Source organism: Eleutherodactylus coqui, chromosome 7, assembly GCF_035609145.1.
Source record: "Eleutherodactylus coqui strain aEleCoq1 chromosome 7, aEleCoq1.hap1, whole genome shotgun sequence".
NCBI lineage: Eukaryota > Metazoa > Chordata > Amphibia > Anura > Eleutherodactylidae > Eleutherodactylus > Eleutherodactylus coqui.
In genome coordinates this window covers 60,580,095-60,606,029 of record NC_089843.1, presented here as the reverse complement: position 1 = coordinate 60,606,029, position 25,935 = coordinate 60,580,095, and the positions used below count along the sequence as shown (strand labels likewise).

The 25,935-nt window shown below is 43.7% G+C and overlaps 1 protein-coding gene across 1 annotated transcript in view; it reads left to right on the top strand.

The window, feature by feature from the left end:
• Window positions 1–25,935, top strand: part of ATP10D (ATPase phospholipid transporting 10D (putative)) — an 84,931-nt gene that overhangs the window by 45,223 nt on the left and 13,773 nt on the right. The window contains exons 8-18 of the mRNA XM_066573120.1: window positions 747–874; window positions 4,530–4,782; window positions 7,094–7,323; window positions 8,104–8,289; window positions 9,717–10,302; window positions 12,605–12,708; window positions 13,650–13,776; window positions 15,987–16,171; window positions 16,304–16,607; window positions 18,801–18,877; window positions 20,203–20,328. Coding sequence (XP_066429217.1) covers window positions 747–874; window positions 4,530–4,782; window positions 7,094–7,323; window positions 8,104–8,289; window positions 9,717–10,302; window positions 12,605–12,708; window positions 13,650–13,776; window positions 15,987–16,171; window positions 16,304–16,607; window positions 18,801–18,877; window positions 20,203–20,328 — 2,306 coding nt within the window. The remainder of the gene's footprint in view (window positions 1–746; window positions 875–4,529; window positions 4,783–7,093; window positions 7,324–8,103; window positions 8,290–9,716; window positions 10,303–12,604; window positions 12,709–13,649; window positions 13,777–15,986; window positions 16,172–16,303; window positions 16,608–18,800; window positions 18,878–20,202; window positions 20,329–25,935) is intronic.

Genomic DNA, 25,935 nt, shown 5'->3' with positions numbered 1-25,935 from the left:
TCTTCCTGTGGGGGAAACTATCTAGGACCCCATTATTGTGTGATATTACTTTTAAATTCTACTGTCTCAGAGATTTATTTAACACCTATGACCCTTAGACATTGCAGTAATTCAGAAATAACTAACAAGTAATAAACCACATCTACTGGTTAGTCAGAAGATAAAGCTCTAAGCTGATAAAGGCTAATATACCGGGGTGTAACAGGTCTGAGCTATATACTTGTCTCTCAATAAAATAATAAAGATAAACCTGTATTGATAAATAACAGCTGATAATTGAATAACTATGTTGAAACATCAGGAAATGCTTACGGCCGCCTGCAGGCGCTTGGGTCGGATCTCTCGCCGCGGGACCTGACCCGAGCGCCTGCAGGGACCTGCGCGTACTCACCCGCCGGCTCCAGCTGTTTGATGTTCTGGCTTGCTGGGCAGCCGGCGCATGCGCAGAGCGGAGCCGGCGGCGGGTGAGTGACATTTCTGTGCAGGGCTCTGCTTATTTTACATAAAATATCTATCTATCTATCACTCTTAGTCGGGAAAAAACCCTTCCTAGGAAAAGGGTAGCAATTCAGGTCAGCAGGAAGAAGCGGGAGGAAAATACAGGCATAAGTAAAATGGGAAATACACACCCCACAAGTGGTAACCAGTAGAAAAACCGCTAGGGAAGTAGTAGAAGAAATGGAGGGACAAAGCGCAGTAGGAACACTTTCCAAACCTGACTATCTGTGTGTTACTCCAAAAATTAGGGTATGGAATATGGCTGGCAGGATATCCAGAACCTCCGCTTTTCATCTTGACGGAGCCCAGCGGGGAGCGATTATCTCCAGCGTTGGCTGCCTTCTACATGTTCTGGACAATGATCATCCTCCTGCAGGTAATGGGGCACTGCGTCAACTTGTAGGAGAAACTAATAATGACCGGTGACGGTGTAAAACATTGCTTCCTGGGCATCAACAAGGTTTGAGAATTTTTAGGTTTCATGTTTTTAGATGTGTGGTGTTGGTGAAAAGAAATCACTATAGAATGCAGCCTTCCAAATAGTGAAACATTGGCTCTGAGCATCAGGGCCCAAAAGGGTTAAAACTCCTGGTGTGACCACCGTGATTTAATGCTCTAGTCACAGTGAGTAAACAGTGATTGGAAGGGATTACAACATTAGGGGCGATGGCTTACATTTATTTTTCCAGGATGAGAACATTAAGGCCTCATTTAAGAAAACTGTCTAAAAAAGACACTTTGTTGCCCCTAGCAACCAATCACAGCGCACCTTTCACTTAGGCCGGCTGCATAAAACCGGGTTTGAATTGCAGAATCTGCGATCGTCTCACACATGGATGATCTGCGACATTCCGCACCAATTCAAACCAATAGAGCAGCCGTATGTCCGCTCACAACAGCAACTGAGTTTTTTTCGCTCATGGGGAGAAAAAAAATCCCAGCATGCCCTATTCCACATGGACGGCTTCCATTGAAGTCAATGGTAGTCATCCCACTTGTGGCACCTCCACAATTGACATTGCAGAAAGATTGTGGATTCTGCGTCATTGCTGGGGGTCAAAAGCAGGCGTTCAAGAGGGGAAAAAAAATTGTACTGGGCATGTCTGACGGTGAGCCGTGCAGACCATCCCCAGTACAGAAGAGAAAACGAAATGACATGTACGCGGGGATGCAGGCCAGGCACCGGTTCAGGTTCTGCTGCGGGCTCCTGCATGAGTGAATCCGACCTGGTCGTTTGCTGCTGGCCTTAACCTGAGTAGATTCAGAAATGGAAGCTGAGCTCTGATTTGGTACCTAGTGGTAGCAAAGAGACTTCTTGTCTTAAGCCCCATTTACACGGGACGACTGTCAGACAAACGATGCCCGACGCTCATCCCCTGCATGTACGTGTTGTTACACAGGAGCAAGTATCGTTGGCTCGCAGCAGAACGGCTGGAGGAGGTTTCACTTCTCGCTCTCATCCTCCCCTCTCCATTCACTTTAGCAGCAGCCATTCAGTACTGAACGACTGCTGTTTACAGTGAACGATCGTCATTTAAACTGCATCTAATCCTGAACAGTGATCGCTCAGTGTAAATAGCAGCTGTTCAGTACTAAATGACTGCTGCTAAAGTGAATGGAGAGGGGAGGGCGAGAGCGAGGAGAGAAACCTCCAGCAACTCTGCTGCGAGCCAACGATACTCGCTCCTTTACAGCAGCACGGGAGCGAGTACATACGAGGACAAGTGTCAGGCATCGTTTGCCCAACAATCTTCCCGTGTAAATGGGGCTTTAGACAGGTTTGATAAATAAGGCCCGTTTGTTTCCTCTTTTCCTCTGATATATACATGTGAATACACCTTTTAGGACCCATGTCCCAGTTATACAGTTTATATGCTGTGGATTTTGCACATTTTCCCCATATAAGCGCGGTATATTTTGTATCACTGTTAGTTCATATAGTGAAATGATGCTGACAATGTTATGGTGTATGTACCCGGGTGATTTCCCCACACCAGGTCTGTTTGATTGCAATATGGATGGAACATGCACTCTTTTCAATGGGTTATACACCTGGGCAATTTTTTCTTGGATTGAGAGTCCGAGATGAAAAAATCACAGCATGTTCTATTTACTTCTATTTCTTGTTCAAGGATCACCCATTCTTTCCTATGAGTACATGAAAAAAGCCGCTTCGCACTCGCCTGCCATGCGATTCGGGTATTTCCATTTGGAACAATGTGCAACTTTTTTTTTTTTTCTTTCTCCGCATGAAAAATACATGTTCAGCGATGTGTTTTTAATGTTGCATCGCAATCGCAGAAAAATCCCAGAAAAATCATTGGTCTTATTTGCTCAGAGCTATAATGCACTCGCCTATGTAAATCCTTGGAGAATCTCCAGCATGGCTGGACTTACCCCATCTGCAGATTTTGTTGTAAATCCACTACCAAAGCCACACGCGTTCGGCCGTATTTACCTGGCAGTGATGTAGATCTGAGATCACAAATGCCAACCTGCTATTTTGCCTGGGAGTGTGATGTCTTGTGAGAAAAACGCATCGCTGCTTGTGCAATTTTTCAGGCCCGTGAAAATTGCATGTTTCAGTAGGAAAAAAAAATAAATAATTTGCATCTACATTGTAAGTGCAATGCAATGTTTTTCTTTTTTTTTGCTCCCATAGAAAATGGTCGATATCGCCCCAAAATAGGACCCAGTGTGAGATCGAAAATTCGCTTATGTAAATTAACCCACTAAAATCGATGGTTTTTTTTTCCTGTGCAAGTTCTGTTTGTATCACAATTGGAAGGAAGCCGCACAGGAAAATCGGTCATGCAGATTTGTCCGACTGTTGTATATTTGTCATGATTGCAAAGGGTAACCTCTGGTATTTCCCCCCAAAAAACAGAATTGGGTTTCAGTGTGGAATTTGTGTCAGTTACACTACGTGGACGGCGCTTTACAGAATTTTTTTTATGCTACATGTTGGGGTTTTCAGAAGACACTGAGAATCTGCAGCATCAGGATTCACCCTTAGGCTGGGTTCCCACTGGGCGTATTGCCGTTGGAAATTCCACGGTTTGGCCGCAGCAAAAACCACGAGATGTCCGCCGGGAGAACTGCCGCGGAAAGACCCGCGGCGGCTTTGAAGCGGCCCGGCCGCTCGCTCTTCCGCTGCGGTTGGCGCTCCCATAGAAGAGAGCGCGGCCGCAGCGGAAAGAAGAAAAAAATTAGACATGCTGCATATTCTGAAGCCGCGGCTCCAGCCTGACTTACCACAGCGGATTGCCCGTGCCGTGTGGACGAGATTTTCTGAGAAATCTTGTCCACATGGCTGGCTAAACCCGAGATTAGCGGCCGCAGGCGGATTTGCCGTGGCGAAATTTCCGCGGCAAATCCGCCCTGTGTGAACCCAGCCTTAATGCTTATGTTTAGCCAGTTTAGTTGCTGTTATGGTAATTGTGCATTATGATTAAGGGAACCAATCGTAATAGATCCTGTCCTTACACCACCATTATATGTTGTACAGGACAGGAATAGCTTTCTAAAGGTCTGACTCTCTTAAATGGTATCGACAGCATTAAAAAGAATGGTTATAAAGTAGCATGGGCTACCTGCAACTAGTTATATTGGTAGTCCTGGTCTCAGGAGTAGTCATGCACCACTGGCATTACAAGCCAGCTTATATGTACAGTTTAGCAAAGTGAACTGGTCTCGGCCTCATCTGTGAATGTGCTGGAGCTGGCTTGTAGTGCCAAGACTGCAGGACTACTTCGGAGACCTGGGGTTACCCACATGAGTAGTCCGAGGCAGTGCAGGCCACTCCCACATAACTATTCACAGGTAGCACCTGTTACTTTCTAACTTTGCTTACTTTTACACTGCAAGGTCCGTTTCTGACAATCACATCTTTAGAAAGCTATTACCGCCATGTCGCGCACCATGCTGGTGGTTTAGGAATGGAATATTGTAATGTCTAGTTCCCTTTAAAAGGGTCGGGTGAAATTTGCGTATTATCTAGAACTGATGCTCTCTATTTTTTCTTCTTCTAGGTGTTGATTCCCATCTCTCTCTATGTTTCCATTGAGCTGGTTAAGTTAGCACAGATCTACATCATCCAGAATGACAAGGACTTTTATTGCGAGAAGTCTGATTCTCTCATTGAGTGCCGAGCTCTGAACATATGTGAAGATCTGGGTCAGGTGCAGTACATTTTTTCTGACAAGACGGGCACGTTGACCGAAAACAAGATGGTGTTCCGGAGATGCAGCATTGCTGGTGTGGAATACTCCCATGAGGACAATGGTGCGTCATTTACATATCAAAGCTAGTTTGTACGCTCAGAGAATTGTTGGTAGGCACATTGTTTGTTTCTAGGCGTCCTACAGCTTAAAAATTTGGATTGTGTATGACCAACTAAACAAGGAGGACTTCTTATCCCTAAATCAATAATTAAACCAGTGTGGAGACCTACTGCAAAGCGCTTGGAGCAGCCATGGATTACACGGTCTGATGTTTTTCAATGGATGCCATTTAATGCTATTTACTCCTGGTGTACACAGCTCCTCCAAGCCATAGCTGGGGATCACTAGGGTTTGAACAACGGCCATGGCATTTGCTAGGTTCCTTTACTTTGCTTATTAGCTGTTATCTTGACTGCAAAAATGTTAAAATCCTCAGTTACTACTGGCTTCCTACACACAAAACGGGTCGCATTCCGCTTTCGGGAGCCCGCAACGGAATCCAACCCTACGTACCTGTTATTATGTTCTTTTCTTTTTCTGCACTGTGGATGGATTCGGCTCGCCGTCAGACATGTGCAGTACAGATTTTTTAATGTTATTTTTAAAGTTTCTCCCCCCCCCCCCACGACATCGCTAGTTGATGACGCAGGTACCCGCAATATTAATTGCGGACGGGCTGTGGGTCAGACAGCTTCCACTGACTTCAATGGAAGATGTCCGTGCGGACACCACCCGAAAATAGAGCATGCTGTGAACCCTGGCCAACATGCTCCCACATGAATAGTTAAAACCACATATGCATAATACACCACTCTAATATAGGAGGTTATACAACCAGAGCCTACCAACATTTACATACTGACAATAATGGACAAAGCCATGGCCCAAACGGCACTCGTGAAATGGACCTCAGATATTCCAGATTTAACCGTCCTGTGCCTGTTGAAGGCCTTGATGTGCAGTTGGTGCTGCCTCCCTCAAGTCCGCTATGTTGAGATGACTCTGCAACTCTATCATAGGGCTTATATCACTCCTCAAAGAGGGTTCAAAATGGGAATATAGCCATATGATGGATCCTGTAGTGAAAGTTACACTTCCACATTCACTTTACAGTACAGAGCGCTCATTGAGCGATGTGTACTCGGGGTTGGAAAAGGTATAAAGAGTTAAAAACTCCTACTGCTTTTTCCGGGTTAGCAGCTGTTACTAACGGCTGACAACCCGTCCTGCTTCTGATTGATTGCAGAGACAGGAAGCTTAAAGCCTCGCCGTAATTTTACATACGGCTGGGCTTTAAGCCCAGGACCAGGCGCCGTAAATTTACGGCGCCTGGTACTAAACGTGTTAAACTAACATCTTGGTGTATAGAGAGCAATGGGGGTACCCCTTGCCTCGATAGTCTTGTGTGTGTGTGCATGCGTGCACGGGGGGGGGGGGGGGGGGGGGGGGGCTGTTGGGGCCATGTGGGGGGAGAGACTCTAACAAATATAAGCGGAACATAAAACTTTGTTGGCTTCATGAGTGATTTAAGGTTAGTTTTTTAAAGAGGTCTAGTTACAAGACCTCATACCTCCCTTCCACCCTGCCCCCCCCTTTTTTTCTTTTCCTTTCTACTCCCACCCACCATCCCCCCTTTCTTCCCCTCCAGTGTTTTCCCTAAATCTTTCCTTTTATTAAGATGCAACAAGATATGTTATAAGCATTTGTTAGACTAAATCTGAATCTTCAGAACAATATATATGTGCCATAATACTTGAAAATGGTTACTAAAGATCTAGTATCCTATTGTACCTTGTATTGCTGTATAACATGCATCTACGTCTTGCCCTACTTATGAAAAAGTTAATAAACACTTTGAAGTAAAAACGCTTTTTCCTCTACACGAGCAAAAATCAATTGCGATTTTTCCGCTTGCGGAGGAAAAATCACAGCATGCGCTATTTCTGTGTGTGAAGTCAATGGAAGCCGTCCGACCCACAGAACTTCCACAATGACATTGCGGGAAGGTCGCGGATACTATGCATGTCCAATGGTTCGCCGTGCGGATCTTCCGTAGTACAGGAAAAGAAGAACAATGTCCGGTGTGCGCGGATGTCGGCTGGGCACAGGGTCTGATACCACTGTGAGCTCTCGAATGTGGAATCTGCCCCGTTCGTGTCCAGCCGGCCTAAAGTGTGCAGAAACAGGTTAAAAGTGCATTAAAGCTATGATTCTGTAAATGTGCATGTGTCTTGCTTCAATAGATTTCAGATCTTGGATGTGTAGGTATCATTTTAGCATGTGAAGCAGCTGTGGATTTGCATTAATGTTTCTTTTTTTGCCTAGAGATTTGATTTTCCTTATTACATCTTTTTGTCTATTTGCATTTAAAGCTAAAAGACTAGAGACCTACCAAGAGTCCGATCTACATTCTGAAGATATTCTGGATGGTGGTGTCTCCTCTAAAAGTGCAACCTGCTGGTCCAAGAGTCACAGCCCCAAGTCTATAAGGAGTGCACCAAGCAACAGGTCATTGAACAAGTTGCCCACAAGTTTAGAAATACCAGGAGAAGGTGACGGTTCTGCACGGCATTCAAGAAGTGTTGCGTTTAGCAGCCCCATGGTATGCACTAGGGCGTTATATAACTTTCGAAATACTATAGTGTTTTACATTTTTTTTAAGGAATTAAATTACTTAGTTTTTTATTTTTTACTAATTAAAACACTTTTTTTTCTTAATGTGTTTTTATTTTCTGATTGTTAATTTTTTTTGTTTTGTTTTTTTATTACTACACTTTATGCACAGTATTAAGTGGCCAGCCATCTTGCCTGACCTACAGCTCTACTCTGTAAGGTCTCTTGAAGATAGCCATATTTTGCTTCCATGTTTGAATGCTAAGCCCAGGAGTGGGTCCAATAAACAGAAGAGGTCCGACTCTTTCCATTTGTAACCATGCTGGTTCTTGGGTCTGGAATCAAATGGGAGGGGCAGCCGTAGTCAGATATAAGCAGAGTTCAGTGCGCAGGCAATGGAGATCAGTATAATGGTAAGCACAATCATCTGAACAGGAAGAGTACTCAGGCACAGGACGTCCAAGTTTATGTAAAGCAAAAGCAACTGTTGGCCACAAAGCAGGTGAAGTCCATCATTAATCTCAGGATACACAAAGAGCACAGCTAAGCAAGGCTCAAAACAAGCCTTTAGATACAATAATATGCTATTAGACTTATTGGTCAGTGTGAAAATTGTAGGACTTTCAAATTACTTTTCCTTCTTAAATCTAGATCATGACATGGAATAATAGAAAACAAAATAAAAAAAAAGAAAAGTTCATTATAAAAAAAAAAAAAAAAAAAAAAGCAAAGCAAATGTTTTAAATCCTTACATGTGTGTCTTCAACAGGAAAAAGATGTCGTGCCAGACCCGGGATTACTGAAGAAGTTTAGCAGCATCACTCCTCATTGTTTGTATTTGTCCAAGTGGGCTGAGAAGACTACGCTGGAGACGTCTTATATTATTGACTTTTTCCTTGCCCTTGCGATCTGTAATACTGTAGTGGTGTCTTTACCTAACCAGCCACGCCAGAAGGTTTGTAGATGTTCATGTTTTTCTTTTGTGTTCAGTTATGATTCCTTATGACTTAGGCCTCATGTCCACGGGAAAAATCAGGCCTGCCACGGAAACTCCTTGCAGAATCCCGCAGCCGGTCCCTCCTTTCCCGGGGACATGAGGCTAAAAATAAAATTAAACTTACATGTCCGGACGCTGCGGATCTTCCCTCCGTCACGGCCGGATCTTCTTTCTTCGGGCCCAGCGGCCGTCAGCGTGCCGCATGCTTGCGCCGGGCACTCCATTTTTTTAAACTCCTGCTCTCCTGCGCCAGAGAGCAGAAAATTCAGGTACGGGTGTTCCGCGGATCCTGACGGCTTCCATAGGCTTCAATAGAAGCCTGCGGGAGCCGTCCCCGCGGGAGACCCGCACTAAAAATGGAGCATGCTGCGGGTGTTTTCCCGCAGATGCAATCCGCGCCAGAAGGGAAAATGACATCCGCAGGTATTTAACGATCTGCGGGTGTCCAATGCATCCCTATGGGGCGCGGATCATGCTGCGGGAACAACGCTGCAGATTTTAAATCACATTTTCCCCGTGGACATGAGGCCTTAAAAAACAAAAATTGTATAAATTGTCTGTGCGCGTCCGAATGACCGCCCCTTCTTTTCATGTTAAGGGGGTTGTCCAGGTTTAGAAAAACAAGGCAGCTTTCTTTCAATGGATTTAGGAATATATCCATTGTCTATATAGGTGTCATCAGAGGCTGCTGAGGATATGTAGCGGGTATCTTCCTGTACAGCGCATTTAGTATGTCTTCATTATGACAAAGTAAGAACAGAATGTTCAACAACTTAGTTTTTTCAGTTTTAAAAAATCTACAACATTTTGCATTGACATAAGTATTCACACAGGCTCTTTGGAGCTCAGCCACAGTGACCATTGGGTTCTTTGGTCACCTCTGTTACCAATGCCCTTCTCCCTCGATTACTTAGTGGTGGGTTTGCAGCTCTAGGAAGAGTCCTGGTTGTTCCAAACATCTTCCATTTAACAATTATGGAGATTACTGGGCTCTTAGAGAACTTTCAGTGCAGCATCATTTTTTTAATAGCCTTCTCCAGATCTGTGGATCCAGACAATCCTGTCTCTGATCTCTACCAACAATTCATTCCTCCTCATGGCTTGGTTTGGGCTCTGATATGCATTGTGAGCTGTGAGACCTTACATAGACAGGGGCGTGACTTTTAAAATTGTGTCCAATCAACTGAATTTATCACTGGTGACTCCAATCAGGGTGCAGAAACATCTCCAAGATGTAAAAAAAGTACAAAGATTTGTCATTATGGGGTATTGAATGCAGAAAAACTTAAAACGTCCTTTTTTTTTTTTTTGGCCACAACATAACAAAATGTTAAGAGTGCCTGCGATGCATTATGTCTTAGAACACATGTTTATTACATTGACAGGTAAGGATGCCCTCCATAATTAAAACTCCGATGAAATCTTTAGAAGAAATCAAGCAGATGTTTCAGCGGTTCTCTGTTCGGAAGCTGAGCGCCTCATCACTGTCAGCCGGAAAAGATCCATCTTCGGAAACGCCCAACAGCTTTATGAACAAAGTGCCGCTCTTTAGCAGATTGAAGCTGGCTTCTCCTGCTGAGGGCGACCGCACCTTGGAGGGTAGTCTGAACTCTGCAAGTGAAATGCCACTGGATGGCTTGGAAAAGTCAGACTTTGCCAATCCCAAAGATGCCACCAATAAACCCACCACTTGTGAGCTTTACTATGAAGCCGAGTCCCCGGATGAAGCTGCATTGGTTCACGCTGCCAGAGCTTATAATTGCACTCTTCAGTCTCGGACTCCTGACCAAGTCACTGTGGAGTTTGGCTTTCTAGGACCTTTAGCATTTCAACTGCTGCATATTTTGCCATTTGACTCTGTGAGGAAAAGGATGTCTGTTGTGGTGCGACATCCTATGTCCAATGAGGTGGTGGTCTATACAAAAGGTGCAGACTCTGTAATTATGGATCTTCTAGCCTTAACTTCTGAAGGTACGTTTTTGTGGCCTTTTTTCACATGCAGCATTTGAGCACATTACAGCGGTCTCTGTAAATATCACAAAATTCCTTTGATCCAGCGATGGAACCTGATAGTCACTGGCATCAAATGTTTTGGATTATCAGATTGTCAAAGAATGTATATGTCATTTGTATAGGTAGAAAAACTTAAAGGGTTTTTAGTTCCAACAAGTTATTCCCTATCTACAAGACAGGGGAAAAGTAGCTAATTGCTGGGGGTTCAACCTCTGTGACCTCCACTGATCACGAGAACGGGGGCCCGGTCGGTCCCCGAATGAACATAGTATGGGAAGCACAGGTCAGGCTGGCGCACTGCACTCCATTCATTTCAATGACTGCCTCCTTTCAATGAGGCTAGGTCATCAGTAGTTGAACGGTGGGGGGCGATTGCTCGGGATCGCCGCTCATCAGCTGATTAAAGACCCCAAGAGGGTGAGCGTTGCGGCCTCCTCTCAGTTCTGGGATGTCACATTAATCTGTCACATGACCTGAGAGCAGTTCAGTCCTATTCAAATAAATGGAACTGAGCTGCAATACCAGGCACAGCCACTATACAACGTACTGCGTTGTACCTGATATTGACTAAAGTGACAGCAGTGCTACTGTCTTTTCAATCAGCTGATCAGCGGGGATTCTGAGTGTCTAATCTTTACTGACCATGTATTGATGACCAATTTTGAGAAATCAAATTTCAACATAGTCTGTTGCTGTTGGGGGCAGAGCTCTGTACCCCGTGACTAATCACATGATGGTGGCATCATCACAGGTCCTGTAATCATACGGCTGCTGTCTGGCTCTGCTGGTTTGGGACCTGTGACCAACTCCAATCCCTTTCACTATATTAGATTAGTAAGTGATACTAGTTTATAGACTATTTGCCACATTCTAAGTGTGGGGGTTAGGGTGGTTTCACATCTGCGGTGGCGCTTTTTTTTTTTTGTCCCCCAGTTTGCAGCCACATCTGTGACAAAACCGCCGACCGGAGATTCCAATGCAGATGTGAAGCCGTTCTTAATCGCACACTTAGTGAGGGACATAAATGAGGTTTGACCAGACAAGACTTGTTTTAAGCTGCATTTACATGGAATGATTATTCAGAAAATCGTTGAAACAAGCGATAATTGTTCAGTTTAAAAGCGAGCCAATGACTGAACGAGTATCGTGCGTTTCTATTCAACAATCAGTTTCAGCCGGCATAAAAACCAGCGCTGACTTGTGCAATATAAACCCTGATTGTTCAGTGCTTCATGTAGGAATATGACCGATTAGTGCCCGAGAATTATACAGGCTGCCTGGGCGCGGATGAGGTGAGATTCTCGGCACGTGCAAAACGGGCATTATCATGTTAGTTGCTGACTTTTTTCTGTAAAAAAAAAAGAAAAGAAAAATTTATATATATAATAAAAATGACAAAGCGGCCATATCCTTACTGATACAAGAGGGCAGGTAAAAACACCCCATCCCTCAACATGCAGATAGCCAGACTGCTAAATGGAAGAGCAAGTAACACAGGTGCAAGGTGCTGATGAACAACCACTCACATAACCTTCCTTATACTGGGGGGGGGGCTGCTTAGTACTATTGCCAGACCACATGGCACGTTTAGTGCACCATGCAGGTTTACAACCTATTAACGACGCCATAGTTCAACCCAGCGGGCTGCCCTGCACCTCATACCGATAATTACGAGATATTTGTTAATATGTTGGCCAAAATACACAATCCAACATGAAGGCTCCTCGTTTCCTCGTGCGTCCCTACTCTAACCTCAATAAAATCACAGAAAAGGGAAATATAAACAGACCAAAAAATTGGTGAACTTGTGAATTTTGGCCCCAATATTAACCAATACCTTGTAATTAGCGGTAACATGCAGTGTGCCTTTGAGCGCTGGGGAGCTCGTGATGCCAGTGTGGGTCACCTACTGTACAGACAATAGAATAAAAAAATGTTTTACGGAGTGTAGATTTTGGTTTTTATTTTCTGTTTTGCTTTAATAAGGAAACAAGTAGAGGTGATAAATTCTTTCAGGCCCAAAAGAGGTTGGCCGTTAATGGGTTAAACATAGGAATGCAGATATAAAAAGAGGTTGTCGTTTAGTTAACAGTATATAGAATCGGACAGTTCCCTGTATTTTTTTCCTTTTCTGAGTATGGAAGCAATAATCCATCATTAGAGTAGTTAATAAATCCGTGTGGCTGTTACGTCGGCCTCCGTATACAATATATGTAAAACCTTCAGTGTGGCCCAATCTTTACTAATGTTGTGTTTTCAGATAACCGAACAGAAGTGCTGCAGATGGAGATCCGAACGTTAACACAGAGACACTTGGATAAATATGCTAAAGGAGGACTGCGCACCTTGTGTATTGCTAAGAGGGTAACTAGTATTCATACAGGGGGAGCTACAGTCCTCGGGTTAAGGGGACACAGACATCCTGATTGAGTGGTCCCCTTGGGGTACGTCTACATGGGACAACTGTTGGGTGCTTAACTGCCTGATGGTTATCTCAGCGATCATTGCTTCTGTACTTGCACAGGAGCGATGATCACTCGGTGAATGGAGGCAGATCGTGTCCGAGATCTCTTCTGGCCACCTTACTCTGTTTGGAGGAAGCGGGCAGGTGCCCCCAGAGGAAGCGGGCAGGCGCTCATACATGAATGACTGCCTGTTTTAGACCAGTCGACAGTTGCTTTGTATGTAGGTGAGCTAAAAACCAAGCTATTAGCGACTTACTTAGATTTTCGGGGCCTTTTTTTTTTTCACGGCACTGCAATTTTTGCCATGTGAAAGTACCCTTAGATGGCCGGCTGTGGACTTGGTCTGACGAATTGCCAAATACTCGCCTCTCACAATGAGGCCCATCTCTCCTACTCATACTGCCATACCGCTAAAGAACCTTGGGTGGCGCAGAGTGTTAGGGCAGCAGAAATGCAGTCCTAAGCTCTGGCTCACGACCTGAAGGCTGCGGTTCAGGTAAGATGAGTAAAGGCAACCACCCTATCTGCCAATAAAACATGACTCGGTGCTTGCACCAGGGGAGTTTACCATTGCTATAATGACCAGTGTAAATATTATGGGCTCATCATAAAACAATGTAACAAGCCAGTAAACTTCAGTGACTGGGCAACAAAACCAAAGCATGTAAGAAGCTGTATACATGGTTAACAAAGGGCATTCTGCTGAGGATCTGTGAGAGGTGATCTATGGCAACTTGCTTCCTTGAGGCGAAGTTTGTTGAAACTCATTGAGGCTTTTTTACCGCATACAGCTTTTGTTAATATACAATGTAGAATGTCATTGTGTGCTCTATCCTTTAGGTTATGACAGATGGGGAATATGCAGAATGGCTGAACGACCACAATTTAGCAGAAACCAGTATTGATAACCGGGAAGAGCTCTTATACGAGTCTGCACTTAAATTGGAAACCGATCTAACGCTCCTTGGTAGGTGCATTTTCTAGAAGTGCATTGTCTTTGCATTGCTTGTGTAAGCACCTAAATAGCAGGCTGTAGATAACTAGCTTACCCACCGATCCTCAGAACAGGGTTCAGGTAGGCCTCCTATTGAACACTGTGGAGGTTATGCACCCCCTGGACACCTTTTAAGGGACACCTTTTTCTATCCAATTAAATGCATGTATTTTGGGCTGAGAATCATTTTTGCAATCTGGCTTAATTAAAAATTTTGCAGTCTAATGAACCTTTTACACGGGATGAGATGTCGGGCAAACCATGCTGACACTCGTCCCAGTGATGCTCACCCTTGTGCTGTTACACAGGAGCAAGTATTGTTGGTGTCGCTCACCTCCTTGCCAGTGTGGTGGCCAGAGAGCGTTCTTCCCCAACCCCCACCCGCGTCCATTCGTTGCCAGCAGACAGTCGTTCAGAAGTGAAGGACTGCTGTTTACACGGAACGGCATGTTCAGTTTTCTGCATGCAGAAACTGAACGACTGAACAATTCTTGTTCAGTCGCTGCATGCATTTACACGGGACGACTATCATTCAAATTCCCATGGGAGCGCAGGACTCTGAATGATAGTCGTGCCGTGTAAAAGGGCCACAAGCCTCAATAGGAGATCCCTCAGTGTGCTGGACTGGCAAGCCATGATCTCTTCTCTCCTGCACTTTTTATCAGCTAATTTATAACCACAACAAAAAAAAAGTTTGAGGAGATAAAAAGTAAGCCAACAGTCCAGCCTCACCGACGGATCTCCTATTTAGACTGCCGTGACTGCGGACGCTTCAATTTTTAGATTCAGCCTTTTTTCAAATGGTAAATGCTCCCCAGTGTACTATAGAACATGGCTGCATTCACATATATTATACCTCTGACTATTTCCAAGCTATTATAACAAAAGTCACAAAGGTAGGGAGTAGCTTAACTCTTCTCTTTCCTCTGCATCGTGCATTAGTTAACAGAACGCCCTGCACTGATAGATCAGATTACAGCTGCAGCTCATAGAGGTCTTTGGAGAGGAGGAGGGAGCAGCTACAAAGAGGCAGAAAGAGACAAACCAAGAGACGTGGCTACAGCTTTTAGTAGACAAACTTTTTTTTTTTAGTGGTTTATCTCATCTCAGTACTGGATGCACAGTTGCACTGCTCGGTACTCCTGTAGAATATCCTCCATGCTGCTGCTTGTCAGGGTGTGCTACGGGATGTGTCTATTCTTTCTCAAAAATTATCTGAAAGGTCAGTTACTTTAATGGGAAAGGAAAATGATATTGGTAGGATTTGGGAACCAAAATACCCTTCTGATGCTGCAGATTCATCTGATGCTCTGCTGCATCTCTGTGTTATGCTATCCCACCAATTTAGGTATAATTTATAATTCTATTGTATAAAAGGCAAGGCGTTTTACCAATGACTTGCTGCTTTAAAAGATTTGTACCAAAATTAGCTTTTATAGGATAGGATTCATAGGATAGGTGATAAGTCTGATTTAAAAGGGGTCTTCCTGCTGAGACCCCTAACACTCACACTCTGATCCCAAGAACGGGAGGCATGTGTTCCCTGCTCGTCACTGCAGGGATGCTTCTCCCACCACTGGGACATCCCATTGAATGCAGCGATGACCACTCCATTCATTTCAGTGGGACTGACCAATAGCCGAGCACTTGTACTCTGCTATTCCTGGCAGTTCTATTTGAAAATGAAAGGAATGGCACTGGGCATGCGCGGCAATCACGCCAGTCTCCTCCGCATTGTGTAGGGTGCAGTAGGTAGGAGGGGGTACTAGGGACCCTGTTCTGAAACTCAGACCATACATTTATCACCTATCCTATGGATGGGCAATGTAAGCGAATTCTTGTACAAGCCCTTTAAAAATCCACTGCTGATTTTGTTGTGGTTTCGTGCCCAAAGCTGCTTGTTGGATGCGAATTTTGACACGGATCCACAGCAAAATCAACACTGTACTTGTAGGGTGCATTTACAGAGCATTTTAATGCAGATTTGCATCAAAATCCACACCATTTGTTGCGGATGGAAAGCACATTTCACCCTTAACATTGAATGGTCCACTTCAGCAAACCTGTACCAAATCCGCTGCGTGTGAACTAAGATGAAAATTGAAAGAAATAACATTACATTTTTCTAGAGCCTGTTGTATTTTTTTTTTGCACAACTCTATTGCTAGTATCCTCTATTTCAGGAGCTACTGGAATAGAAGACCGTCTTCAAGAAGGAGTCCCGGAGACCATAGAGTCACTAAGAAAAGCTGGTATCAAAATATGGATGCTTACTGGGGACAAGGAAGAGACTGCAGTCAACATCGCTTATTCTTGTCAACTCTTAGAAGATACTTACAAAATCTTCTCAATCACCAGACAAGAAAGGGTGAGTATAATGTATAGGTAATAGCAGTAATGTGTCTGAAGCCTTTCAGGATTAGGGCTGGCTTTATATTTTAGATTTGGCCTTTCTTTGAATGATTGGCTGTCTTTAATTCCTCCTCTGTATTGTTAATAGGCATCATGTGAGGTTTTGGTAGATCGCATCATAGAGGACATAGAAAGGCATCAGATATCCAATAATGCTCTTACAAAAGAAGAGACCTCACATAATTCCTCTTTTGAGAAAGAAAATGTTGATTTTGCTTTGATAATCGATGGGAAGAGTCTGGATTTTGCACTGCAAGAAACCCTGGAGAAGAAGTTCCTCTACATCACTCAGCATTGCAGAGCCGTCATATGCTGTAGAGCGACTCCACTGCAGAAGAGCCAAGTGGTGAAGCTGGTCCGGAACAGCCTGAAAGTGATGACTCTTGCTATTGGTTAGTAACAAACATGTGACTGGGAAATTCATTCACATTTCTAGATTTGTTAAGGTTTTACGATAAAAAAAACTTTGTTTTAAATTGCTTTCTACTACCATCTTCTGAGCCCCAGAACTTTTGTTTCCAGTTGATGGGGTTATGTGAGGGCTTGTTTGTTTGTGGAATGAGCTGTAGTTTTTATCGGTACCAATTTGGTGCAGGTATGGCTTATTACTTTGTATCTTGTGCATACATTCATTTACTTACTTTTTGGAAACAGTTGATTAAAAAAGAACACATTTGTAGCATATTTTTTTACACTGTTCATAGCGTGGACTTCTATGGTTGTGGGAATACCAGTTTATTATGTTTGTTTTTTTGTTAAATCAGGAAAGTTGTTTTCTTTTTGTTTTTTGTTTTTACGTAAAAAAAAAAAAGTTACTCGTATAATATTTAAAAAAAATTTCTGAAACACATCTTTGAACATATAAGCATTATCTAAGCAGGGGGGAGCCAAGTCTCATTTCCCTAGCCAATCAGCTGTTTGCAAAAGAAAAATGCAGCAAGGGAATATGAACAACATGCAATCAAATTTCCTGCAATAATCCTGTTTTGCAGTATATTTTATTTCTCTAAGTTAGCCTATGAAGCCCTGACAGGGCTTAATGGCCATTAATCCATGCGATCGTGTTGCAATTAGTTGCCCCAACTTTTTGTCAACGGCTTAGATGCCATGGTTGGATTTAAGCAGTGGACTCCAGCCGATCAGTAAAAGATGGCCATTTAAAAGGAATTTCCAGGGCTGTCATTGGAGCTAGCTACAAGAACAGCTGTTTCAGGAGGAAGCCGAGCAAACCCCATGCCCACCCCATGTCAGCATAACGTATATGTACATTGTAAGGTCATTAATGGGTTAATAGACAGTGTAAGTCACATTAAAAGCTATGTATATCCAAACTGGACATCATTTTATGGATTGTGTAGCTATAACCAGCCTGTAGTATTAACCAAAGCTGCACCTAGGGCCTGGTTTAGACACAACAATTATCACTCAAAAAATCTTTTGTGCGATAATCCTTGTGTGCTTTTTACAGCGCAAGGTGATCAAACGTTGAGCGATCACCTTGCGCTCCAAGCAGGAGGATGCAGAAGACAAGCAGGGCCACTTGTCTTCTACATCCAGCTGTTCTCTGCTTGGAGCGCCCGGCTGTTATACAGCTGAGTGGCAGATGCAGAAAACAAGCAGGCTCGCCCTGCTTACCTTCTGCATCCAGCTGTTCTCCGCTCTGAGTGCCCGGCTGTTATACAGCAGAGCGCTCTGAGCGGAGAATGCAGAAGACAAGCGGAGTGGCTCCGCTTGTCTTCTTCATCCAGCTGTTCCCTGCTCAGAGCGCCTGGCTGTTATACAGCCGAGCGCTCCGAGCCGGGTATGGCGAACAGAGCTGGACAGCCGTGTTCTTCATACCCAGCCTGTATTCAGGGAGCAGGATACAGCTGAAACAATAGTATCGGCTGTATCCCGCTGTGAATCCTTGATAACTGATCGCTGATCTTTCAGCACGCTGAAAGATGAGCGACGGCATAACGAAAACTGTACGATGTCAGTGCAGTTACACACAACGATTATCGCTCAAAAGATGGCTTTGAGCGGTTTTTGTTTTTTTGAGCGAAAATCGTTGTCTAAATCGGCCTTTACTCTTGCACAAATCACTTCCTACTTTGGCGACAAGGAAACCATTATTGTCACATTAGTAGGAACAAGTTGTCCCCTTGATGGCTGTTCTCCTATGTGCAATCTGCCCTCAAAACCGAAATTGAATTGTTACTCTAAAGGGGTTCAGCTGCTTTGCACCCCGTCTCTAAGATTGACATCCTTTTATTGCTCTACAACCTACCTTTTTGTGGACGTGGTTTGTTGTCACATGATCTGTATTTGCAGTTTTTTATTTACCTTTTGCTTTTGATGAAACTGTAATTGTTTGTATACTTGCATGATAACAATTGAGTTTCTGATGTGGTTTAACAACTGGAATGGAATGTGGCAATAATGAAAATATTAAGGCCAATAAGTTTTTTACGGATACAAAGTTACCTCCGGCAGATAATCCTGTTGTGTATTGTAAACTTTTGCAATGCCTGTCTCTAATTAGCCGCAAGTCACATGCCCTAAGACACTACTGTATATGCAGTTTGTTTTTCTCTCCCCTCAAGGTGACGGTGCCAACGATGTGAGCATGATTCAAGTTGCTGATGTTGGTGTTGGCATTTCTGGACAAGAGGGCATGCAGGTACTCAAAGGTCATTGTGAGGCGCTCATAAAAAGACGATCTGTTGTATACTAAATTGTATGTACAGTTCTGTTCATAAATCGGATAATAAAAAATGCAGAAGAGATAAAAGCCAAGCCAGTCACTCCAGCACACTGACGGATCTCCCATTGAGTCCTGGAAAAACACCTTTTTAAGGAGCCCTTATTGAGCTGATTAAGAAGGTCCTAAATGTACCTACTGAGCATCCATCAAAAACTTCAGATAGAATGATGGGAGGTGGCAGAAACAGGACAGGTAACAGAGGTCAAGAAGGAGGTGCCGTACAAGGAGGATCAGCTTCACTCCTTTTGGGACCCTCAGTGTTTTAGGCCCCCTATCCAGGACTGAGGCGGAATATCGCTAGTGATATTCCGCCACTGGGGAGGAGGGGGCAGCGCTGACACGTCTCCAAGATGAGCCTATCTAATAGGCTCACTGCGGAGAATCGCGACAATCACAGCATGCCGCGATTTAAAGGGGTTGTCCCGCGGCAGCAAGTGGGGTTATACACTTCTGTATGGCCATATTAATGCACTTTGTAATATACATCGTGCATTAAATATGAGCCATACAGAAGTTATACACTTACCTGCTCTGGTGCTGGCGTCCTCGTCGCCATGGCGCCGACTAACGCGGTCTTCTCCTTCCTTTAGACGCGCTGTGCGGTCTTCTGCTTTGTTCAATGGGGCTGCTCCGGCGTGCTCGCCAGCATCGGAGCAGGTAAGTGTATAACTTCTGTATGGCTCATATTTAATGCACGATGTATATTGCAAAGTGCATTAATATGGCCATACAGAAGTGTATAGACCCACTTGCTTCCGCGGGACAACCCCTTTAAATCCCGCAACTGGAAAATCGCTATGATTCTGCGCTCGTGGACGCCGGCGCTGTGCTTTCTATAGCAACCCTATGGAAAGCTTTACAGAGCGTGATCATTCCCTGTGGACAGGCTTCCTTGGTCCACCAGGTTTTGATCTTAAAGCACTGGGTGGGACCTTCAGTCTACCTTTATAAGTTGAAGAGCCATCGCGAATATGACTTGCCATACCAGTTCTGTTCCTAAAGTGTAATATGTCTGTTTTTCCAACAGTTTTGAAGTTAGAACAGATCCTGTGAAGCTTAGATGACATGTTAATTAGTACATATTGTGCACTATTTTATATTAGTGGAACACGTCCATATTGTGGAAAAATGGGGACTCGAATGATGAGGCAGAAATTAGTCTTTAGTTGGCCCTTTGGCTAAGTTGTTGGGCGGACCCCGGGGAGAGCTCTGATGTTTCTGGCCTTGTTTCTGACTTGCAGGCAGTGATGTCCAGTGATTATGCGGTGTCCCACTTTAAGCACCTGAGGAAGCTGCTGCTCGTCCACGGTCATTGGTGCTACACACGACTGGCAAATATGATCCTGTACTTTTTTTACAAAAATTTGGTAAGTAAATATCAGCTTTTCTGCCACACTTGTTGGGACAGATTTACCAAATACTGTCTAATTAGAACAGACAGTCTGAAAATGTGTAAGATTCATCCCAGTTACTGCTTGATGGGAATTCTGGCACATCATTAGACATTTTTGTCTAACTTTATACCACCTCTCAGCTTAGTTTATGCCATTTTTGCACCCGATGTTACCGGACTCATTGCGATCTGCCATATGAGCACTATAGCTTCATTTATGGTGCTCATAGCTGGTGACAGGTTGCCTTTAGAAGGAACCTGTCACTAGCTTGGAGCTGGTGAAACCAATAAAATGTAGGAAAAACTGAATTATAGAGTGTGGCACATTTTTTTGTGTCCCCCCCCCCCCCCCCCCCCTTCCCAATACAGCCAGTAATGCCAGTGCGCCTCATAAAAATCAAGATTAATCCTTTCTGTGGCCATCCTCTCTGTAATCGACAGGTAACATAGATGACATTTCTGATGTCATTCATTGACCTGTTCAAATATCGGGCAGCCATGATGTGGCCTGTGAGCAGACTGTCTAGCCTCTATATAGGCAGGCTCAACTAATTGTTTTGCACATATGCTGGACCTCAATTTTAACAAAGTACATACCAAAAACTGTAGTGCATCATCCACACATGCAATTTCAATGAAAATTTGCTTCATAAATCGGTGCACTTAAGGCTCGTTTACACGCAAAGACAATCTTTCAAACGACTGAAAGAATTATAGTTCTGGCAATCGTTTTTCATAAACAGTACCTGTTATCTCTCTCTGGCTGAGTGATGGATTTTATGCTTTTCTAAAAATCATTGTTTAGCCGAAGAGTGAAAGATAAAAGCGTTTACACACAACAATTATTGCTCAAAGGCCATCGTTTGAACGAATTTTGGAGCGCTTAATTGTTGTGTGTAAATGGGGCTTTACAGCTGCTTTCTGGCATGGATTTTTATCTGAGGATGCAGTGGATCCACACACAGATTTGCCCTTTTCAGTGGTGCTAATCAAATTTTTCTTTTCTGAGCACCCAGAATGAATGGGTCAATTTTTTTCTGTTTTAAATAAGATTTCAAATCTATGGGGTGAAAAATCTACACCATCCAAACTGTAATGCAGATCCCTGTTGAACTCAATAGGATAGCAAATTGATGCAGGTTTCAGTGTAGAATCCATGTCAACAATCTGTGTGAACAGCGGCCTACTGTCTGTATGACCTTTTGTTGGTGTTTTTTATTCTTTTTCCATAAATCTGATTCTTATATACATGTACATCGCTTCTGTGCACATGTGATGACTAGTGAGAGGACAGCTGTGATCTGTCTGTGTCTTGGCAACTTTTCAGAAGGGATGTCGGGAACAGTCAGAAGTGGGGAACAAAAAGCATTTTTCAGTCACCCTGTCTCCCAGAAAAAAATTAAATAAAAAGCGGTCAAAAAGTTGTATGTATTTCAAAATGGTACCAACGTAAACTACAGGACGTCCCGCAAAAAATGAGCTCACACAACTACGTCGACAGAAAAATAAAAAAGTTATTGCGCGCAGAAGATGCCGCGGAAAATTATAAAAAAAAATTAAATGTCTTTGGAAAAAAATACAAGTACTACAGCAAAAAAAAAAACTACAAGTTTGGTATCGTAGTAATCGTACTGACGCATAGAATAAAGTTGTCATGTCATTTTTGCAGTTTGTACGCCGTGGAAGGCGCATGGAAGTGGCGGAATGTCTTTTTTTTTTTCTTCTTTTTTTTACTCCACTTTGAATTTTAAAAAAAATTTTCAGCATATTTTATGGTACATTAAATAGCACCATTGAAAACTACAACTCGTCCCGCAAAAAACGAGCCCTCATACAGCGACACCATTGGATCAAATAAAGGAGTTTAGATTTTTTTTTATTTTATTTTTTTTTTAATTATTATTTTTTAAAGGGGGGAGGAAAAAATAAAGATGGGGGGGAGGGGTGATGGCACGTCATTAAGGGGTTAAATAAACTTCAGACCGGTTGTTTATACAGATCAGTCAGTCAGTCACCACTTTACTTTTCCCGCAGTGCGCTTCACTCCTGGATGAGTAAACCAATAAAAAAAATTTAAAAATCCGCCCCAAGCTGTCCACGTGCTTTGTTATAACCTGCATAACATTGACTGAACAGACTTCTTTTTTGGAGTTGACCTAGGACAGCGGGGTGACTTCTGTCTTGTGCCATGTAGGCGCATTATTTACGAGGCTGCCTGTCTTGGGTGTTACATCATTCCTTTGCAGGTATCTGGGTGCGTCCTACTAGTTTAATAAGCTTTTTATAGTACTTGGCTTCGGTATCAGATCTTTTTAACCTCGTCTGATGGCTGCAGGCGTTGGCAGCAAATTGTCAGCAGATTCCTGCGATGGTCGTCACCTTCCTTTGTGCTTAGTAAGCAGAATATCCCAACTGTAAGGCCTCGTGTCCACGGCATGCGCGGCGCAACGGATGCACTGCGAGTCATTACTAAGTTGATTGTTATACTGCTTGCAGGAGATAGAGATGAATGGAGCACATCCCTTCGGGATCCGTGGTAAAATGGAGCATGCTGTGATTTATTATCCACGCGTAACATCCACAAAACAATTAAAAACAAATCCGCGGATGTTAAATGAAGTGCGGACACACGATGCTTTCCTATGGGAGGCTTGATTTGCAGCTCTCACGCACAGGTGCCACGCACGGATTCCACAAATCAAATCCGCCTGTGGGTATTGGGCCTAGGGGTATGTTCACTTCTGGCGGATACAGTGCGGATCATCCTCAGCAGAAATGGCTGCGCAAAACTTAGTGCGTTACAGAAGCAGCAAAGTGTATGGGATTTTGAGAAAACCTGTTCACTGAAAATAATCTATAGTGGAAATTCACCTGTGTTCGGTTTTTAACACCACAGCATGTCAACTTATGTTGCAGATGTCGCCCCTTTTTTAGGGGGGGGTGAAATATGTGCCAAATTCCACGCCACAATCCGCTGAGGAAAATACACTGTATGTGAAATGTGACCAGTTTTCTGCACGGATTTTGCTTCAAAAAAATCACAATGAAAATTAGCTAATTTCTGCGGCATGTTCTGCCACAAATCCACGTGCGTATGTAGTCATTTTAGACAAAACCCAAAGGTGGAATTTTCTGGGGATTCCACGTGCATCCGTGTTGGAGATTCCACCTGTGGATTTTGCTCATCGATAGGGCTGAATTCACTTGTGGATTCGCGACTTAGGGCTTCTACTCACTAACGTTGTGTTTTTTGGGGGGTTTTTACATTTTTTTTTTTATTTAAACGCAATATCACTTTTTTTTTAATGGGACTTTCTAATGTTAAAATCGCATCACAAAAATCACAGGTTTGTGCTTTTGCGATTTTTGTATAAATTGCAATTTTTTTTATGCGATTGTAACATTAGATAGAAAGTGTCATGGAAAAAAAATGCTAGTGGGTAGAAGCCCTAAGTCGGGGATTTCTGCCACAGTCTTTTTAGAGGCGTAATCCAGAAGAAAAAAGCCATGGGAACATACCGTAAGTGTTCCAGTACATACGGCATTGCTCCACCACAAAAAGCAAGTGGACCTCTGCTGATTGGAGACTCCACATGCTAGTCTGCGAACGATATAAGGAGGTCAGGCGCTGGCCGACCATCTGCAGAGCTCCGCCTGTGTGTCCTGGCCTACTAAGGGACCTTTCACATGTGCAGAATATTTCTAAAAGACCTAAGAAATTCTGCACCAAAGTCTGCATATATACACTGCGGGTTATGGAGCTGAAATCTGCAGCAGCAGAGTAAGCCGTGTCTTAAGGCCCATTTACACAGCATGATGATCACTGAAACGACAGTTTGAGTGACCGCTTTGAGCGATCATTTTGCATAAACTGTTAAGTAGTTACTCAGCAATTAAGTGTGCGAATGAAGCCTTTAGCTGAAAGCAGTTAATAGCTGGAGGGCTCTTATCTGCATCCAGCTCCTTTGTTCTCCGAAGCGTTAAAAAGCTGAAACAATACTATCAGCACTACCCACAGATAACTCAGAATGCGGTCAAGACCGCAGGACGATTTTTAGGCTAGCTTGAATTTAATGATTAGCTAGCAGTGCATGATGGCCTCACGTTTAGACGCAACAATAATCACTGAAACGATCGCTTTTTAGCGATTTTTGAGCGATCATCGCTTCATGTAAATAGGCCTTTAGGGCAGCTTCAGATGTGTGTGATTTAGTCCCATTATGCGGCCGTGATGAAACGAAGCCATTGATTTTTAATGGTTTCATTTTCATTCGCATTATTCTCACCCTTTAATGGTATGAGTGAGAAAAGATGGGGCAGGACTTGTCTTCCTGCTGTTTAATTCAAACTCGCGCATTATAGTGCAGAGTTTAAATACTCTAGAAAAAAGAAAAGACCCTTTCATGCGCAACTACACTCCGTTCCACAAGCTAAGTAATGAAGGAAACTGCTACAAATACCCTAATTGTGTGACTCGTAGAGCACGTGTCAAACACAAGGCCCGCGGGCCGAATCCGGCCCGTTGCCTCATTTTCTGTGGCCTGCGGTGTGCCGACAGCTGCTCACCACTGTAGCGATTACCAGCTAGGGTGTCGCAGCTCTCCGCTGGTAATCGCGCTGTTACAGCGGGTAATGGTGGCGGCTGCCGGGGGGGGGGGGGGTAATATTACTGACAGGGATAATATTGCTGTGGGGTTATTACAACTGAGGGGATTATTACTGGGGTCGCTATTACTACTGGGGCCACTGTGGGGTACCCTGCTACTATTGAGGCCACTGTGGGGGGTCGTTATTACCAATTGGCCTACTGTGTGGGTCAATATTTTTACTGGGGCTACTATAAGATTCACTATTACTACTGCGATCACTATAAGGGTTACTATTAGAGCTCGTTCACACTGGCGTAATCCTATTTCGGTCGCACAAGTACGCTGCGTATTTGCAATCGAAAATCGCTTATGCCTGCATATTTGGGCACACAAAAAAGAACGCAGATGGTTCACAAATATGCAGTGAATACACAGGTTTCCTGCACGTTCACCATGTATTTGTGCGGCCCATTCACTTCAATGGCCCATCGGGGTGCGTAGTACACAACAAAATAGGTCATGCTGTGCGAAAATATACAGCATGTGAATGAGCTCATTGAAGTCAATGGCTTCTATTCACTGCGTATTATGTACGCAAATATGCTTGTGTGAACAGGCCCTTGGTATACTGTCTTGCAGTCGGCCCTTTGAAGGTCACCACAAGCTTGATGTGGCCCTCCGTGAAAATGAGTTTGACACCCCTGTCGTAGAGGATTTACACCTGAATTACTAACCCTTTCCAATCCACTTTGTATCCTGGTTTTCCTTAGGGGGCTTACTCTTTTTCTGCTGTTATACAGCGGGGCTATCTGCTGAATAAAGCCAGTACTGCATGAGGGGACACATTATAGGCTGGCAATATACAGTATACAGTAAGAGAACCCCAACAGATGTCTTCCAACATCTGAGCTTTACAACCTTAAATCATAATGTCTTCAGAGGTCAGACAGTGGATTGGGAAGGGTTAATATATGTTAGCAATATAGAAGCAT